At 38.6% G+C, this 3,911-nt stretch overlaps 1 protein-coding gene across 4 annotated transcripts in view; it reads right to left on the bottom strand.

Annotated features, from left to right (window-relative positions):
* Positions 1-882: 882 nt before the first annotated feature.
* Positions 883-3,911, bottom strand: part of gria2b (glutamate receptor, ionotropic, AMPA 2b) — a 49,634-nt gene continuing 46,605 nt past the window's right edge. For 2 of the 4 annotated variants that reach the window (XM_023398058.2, XM_023398059.2), the window contains exons 15-16: positions 3,685-3,819; positions 883-2,997 (exon numbers count right to left, since the gene is read on the bottom strand). In XM_023398058.2, the coding sequence (XP_023253826.1) occupies positions 2,833-2,997; positions 3,685-3,819 (300 nt within the window). In that variant the 3' untranslated portion in view covers positions 883-2,832. Of the gene's footprint in view, positions 2,998-3,570; positions 3,820-3,911 lie in introns of all 4 variants that reach the window. The other 2 variants (XM_023398061.2, XM_023398060.2) reach the window with 1 other exon arrangement.

The following is a 3,911-nucleotide window of genomic DNA, read 5'->3' as shown; positions in this document are numbered from 1 at the left end:
AAAAGGGCCTATTTAAGACCCTGCACACCTGCAAATGCGTTCCCACTTATCTGGCTGATTAGACCTGTGCTCAGTGTGAAGCTGGGAGGAGCTAATGATGGGAATTGTGTAAGGGAGCTGAACTCTTTGTATCAAAGTTGCAAGGTGTAACAGGTGCAACAAAACTAATGTTTTTTTTCCTATACACTGTGCAGTAACAGCAATTATGGAAATTCATTGCACATCACCCTGTAAAAGATGAACTGTATTTGTTCCCCCTTGTCTTTTTCAGAAGCCGAGAGCCTAGTGGTGGGGCTGGTGTCTTTGGGTAGTGAGATCTCCTTTCCCCCTGGCCTCGCTCAGCCTCAGCTCTGAATAGTTCCCCTGCCCCCTCCTACTAGATGTGTGTCTGGTGTGTTTAATGTCTTTTTTTATCAGTCTGCTCTATTGGTAGCTAATAAAGACCCCTGTTACTATCCTGTCTGTGAAACATGTTGAAGGCCTTGGCAGCTTCAACAACACTGTTTTTTACCTGCAGTAAAACTACACAGTAACGCAGTATTTTGATGCGTTGACAGTCAGTGCGTACACATTTTTACTTCTACTAGAAAATAATCATTTTAAATAGCATTACTTTTACTTGAGTACAACTTTCAAGTACTTTTTCCATCTCTGCTAAAACCACTCTGATACAGCACAAAGTAAACCCATTTCTCCAGCCTGTCTTTTATCATCCTTATACCAGCTCTCCAGTGTCGTAAGACTCTTGTACTTCTTGTAAGACTCTGGCATTCCTGATTGTCTGAAAGGCAGACTAACTAATCACATTTCTTTCTGTCCCCTTAGGTTGTTTAATTTAACTAAGCAACTCATCCTAAATAAATGACACACACACACACACACTGAAAGATAACAAGAGATCAGCCACTTTTATTTAGAAAGAGTCCCAAAAAATAAACAAGTTAGCACACATTCCATATACAAAATGTCAGTGAGAATAGCCTGAATATGCGATGAAACTGATAAGCAACTACGGTATATGTTTCTAATGTTGATTACAAAAACAACTGTGATAATAATAGTACAGTTTACCTCCCTTTTTGTTCTAGTGGAGGGCTCTTCATAGGTCAATTTCAGGAAAAAACATAAAATAAATCTAATAATTAGAAGTGGTCATCGGTATAACTTATGGTAGATCAGTTAACTGAAAAAAAACAAAAACAAAAAAGAATAACCCCCTGTATTTTCTGAATTATCAAATAATAATCAAATTTATTATTTAATGGAAACAAAATAGCTTTAACGCTTTAATGCAAAAGGGCTATAATTTTTCATATTTCAACTTTTTATATAAAATATATGTATATATGTTTATACTGTATATATGTCTAACATTGTATTTCCAACTTCAAACAGTTAACCTCACAACTTCAACATTAAAATGAAAACGCATGTTTGGCAGTAATGAAATAAACTCATGTAGTATTTGCGGCAACAACATGCAACTGGTGCTACTTCATTGTCAGATCAATGCAAAAAAACATGGAGACTGGAAAACAAAGCGAAAAGGCTATTGTATTAGCACTGTCATTGCCACCAACTGTACAGCTAGTTACAAAAGTTACAGAATGTATCATTTACATTCACTGAGATGACAGTGATTGATTATATTAAGACTATATTCATATCTACTGGCACTAGAATTTGGCACTCTTACTTATTTGGCATTTTAAACCACCACATAAACCATGTGGATGTTGATGCCTCTTTTTGATGTCATTCAAAATGTGATGCGAGAATACCATACCATACTATTTTTTGTTTTTGTGTTTTGCATTCATGGCGTGTAAACAGATTAATTTCCGTTGAGTAGAACATCAACCCTGGTCTTCGTCAGAAAAAATACAAACAGCAAAAGCACTGAAGCAAACGAAGAGACAAAAGTGAAAAGCAAAAATCGCTGCACCGACTCTAACAAGAAAAACATAGAAGGATTGATTCCAAATGTCAAGCATTGACATATATTCAATATCAACACCAAATGTTAAAGAATAAAATATACAGGAAAGTTTAGAATAGGAATTAATTACATGATTTCAGCATCTCACCCCCGTATGCAATGTATTTGGCTTTAAAAATATGGAACTAGAAGCTGTTTAGTATTTTTTCTCTCTTTATACTCACACATTAAGATGTTTATATCCAACCAGTATGTAAGCAAGTTTATTTAAAAGCTATTTTGTGAAAATACATAAAAATATTTTTTTTCAATAAACTTTTTTTCTTAGATTTTCTTAGAAAAAAGGACAATTTCACATCTTAATGCAGATGGTATCAAGTGTGCTTGAAAATCCTGTTTGGCGGTGGTGGCTACAGAAACAGTGTGTTTTTGACGACATCTTCCCCTGACACACACACCCTCATGCTCTTTCACACACACATACACACGCACACTCGCACACACAGACAAACACAGCTGAGATGACTGAAACTCTGACTCCCAGAAGCAGCCATTGCCGTCAATCAAGCCCTCGTTTCCACCTCAGTCCAGTCCAGACAGATTGATAGGAAAGCATGGTGTCGTCAGTTTAGAAAACAAAGGAGCCTCCCTTTTTATATTCCGAGATGTGACTCCACCCAGAGAGGGAGGCGTTTTATATGGTGCGAAATCGAGACAGAGAGCAACAACACAAGTCTTTGTGAGAGACAAAATGAAGACTCCATCTCCTACCTTTCCTCTTTCACCAGACAGAGAGAGAAAAAGTGCCAGAACAGAAGGAGGGAGGGGAGGAGGAGAAAAAAAAAAATCGCTCTATTGAAACCATTGTAAGGCACTCAGAAGTTTCTCATTGATCAGGACAGATCTGTCAGGCTGACGTTTAGTCCCATGTCAGGTCTCACGTAAGGGACAGCGTGGACAGCTTTAGGAAACTCTGGAGTCATCACCCGACCATTCTCCCCAGTACTCCCAGTGACGGAAAGTCTTGCTTTATTCCTCATGGCGTCCCCGAAAGTCATCTAGAAAAACACACAAAGTCCCGCGTGCACGCAGAAACAAACACAAACACACACACAAACATTAACACATTCACACACACACACACACACACACACACACACACACACACAAGGATCCATACACAAACAAAGAGGGAACATGTTAGCTTAGAGTGTCTCCACATTGTAAGCTTAAAAGTTTATAAATGTTGAAAACATGAGAATGTAGATGAGAACAAAATATGATGTCCATGAGTAACACAATGCACGATGCGAATGATCATGTAAAGGCTTATGCATGGTCATTGCAAGCATTATTGTTGAAATGTGTTACTAGGACAGAGGTATTAACAAGCATGGCCATCAACAGTCATACATGAAAATGGTTTTCAAAGAGCAAGGAAACTTAAATGGACAAACACAATTTTAGGCTTTAAAAAAGGGGGGATATCTCTCTCTCTCTCAGTAAATCATAAATCACCAGTACATACGATCCTTTGGCCAACCTCTTCATTCACTAACACTGAAGGATGGAAAGGATGGAGCCAAAAAAGCGTGCATTTGGGGGGAATTTATGAAAACCTCGTTCCCTACCCCCTAAATTTTTACACTTTCGATCCCATATACGTTGTAACCTTCCTTATAAGTTGCAAAATTCTGTGAATTCTGCGAGGAAGTTGGGTTAATATTCTGTGCATTCTTTGCCACCTTCATTCGTTTCGCCTCGGCTCGGGACTTGTAACAGAACTCAATCAAGGCCACCAGCATGGCCAAACCGAGTCCTCCGACCAGAATGTAGAAGACCCCAGCCACGTTGCTCAGGCTGAGGGCGCTCGTCTTCTCCTGCGAAATGCACACGAGATGGGGGTCAGTGGCAGGGCATGGGTGAAAGGTCAAAAGATTTTTTTTTTTAAATGTACATGAATAAAACAAAA

Source organism: Seriola lalandi, unplaced genomic scaffold, assembly GCF_002814215.2.
Source record: "Seriola lalandi dorsalis isolate HSWRI2012SDOR001 ecotype SW California unplaced genomic scaffold, Sedor1 jcf7180002054972, whole genome shotgun sequence".
NCBI lineage: Eukaryota > Metazoa > Chordata > Actinopteri > Carangiformes > Carangidae > Seriola > Seriola lalandi.
The sequence above is the reverse complement of the archived record's forward strand: the minus strand, read 5'-3'. Positions and strand labels throughout refer to the sequence as shown.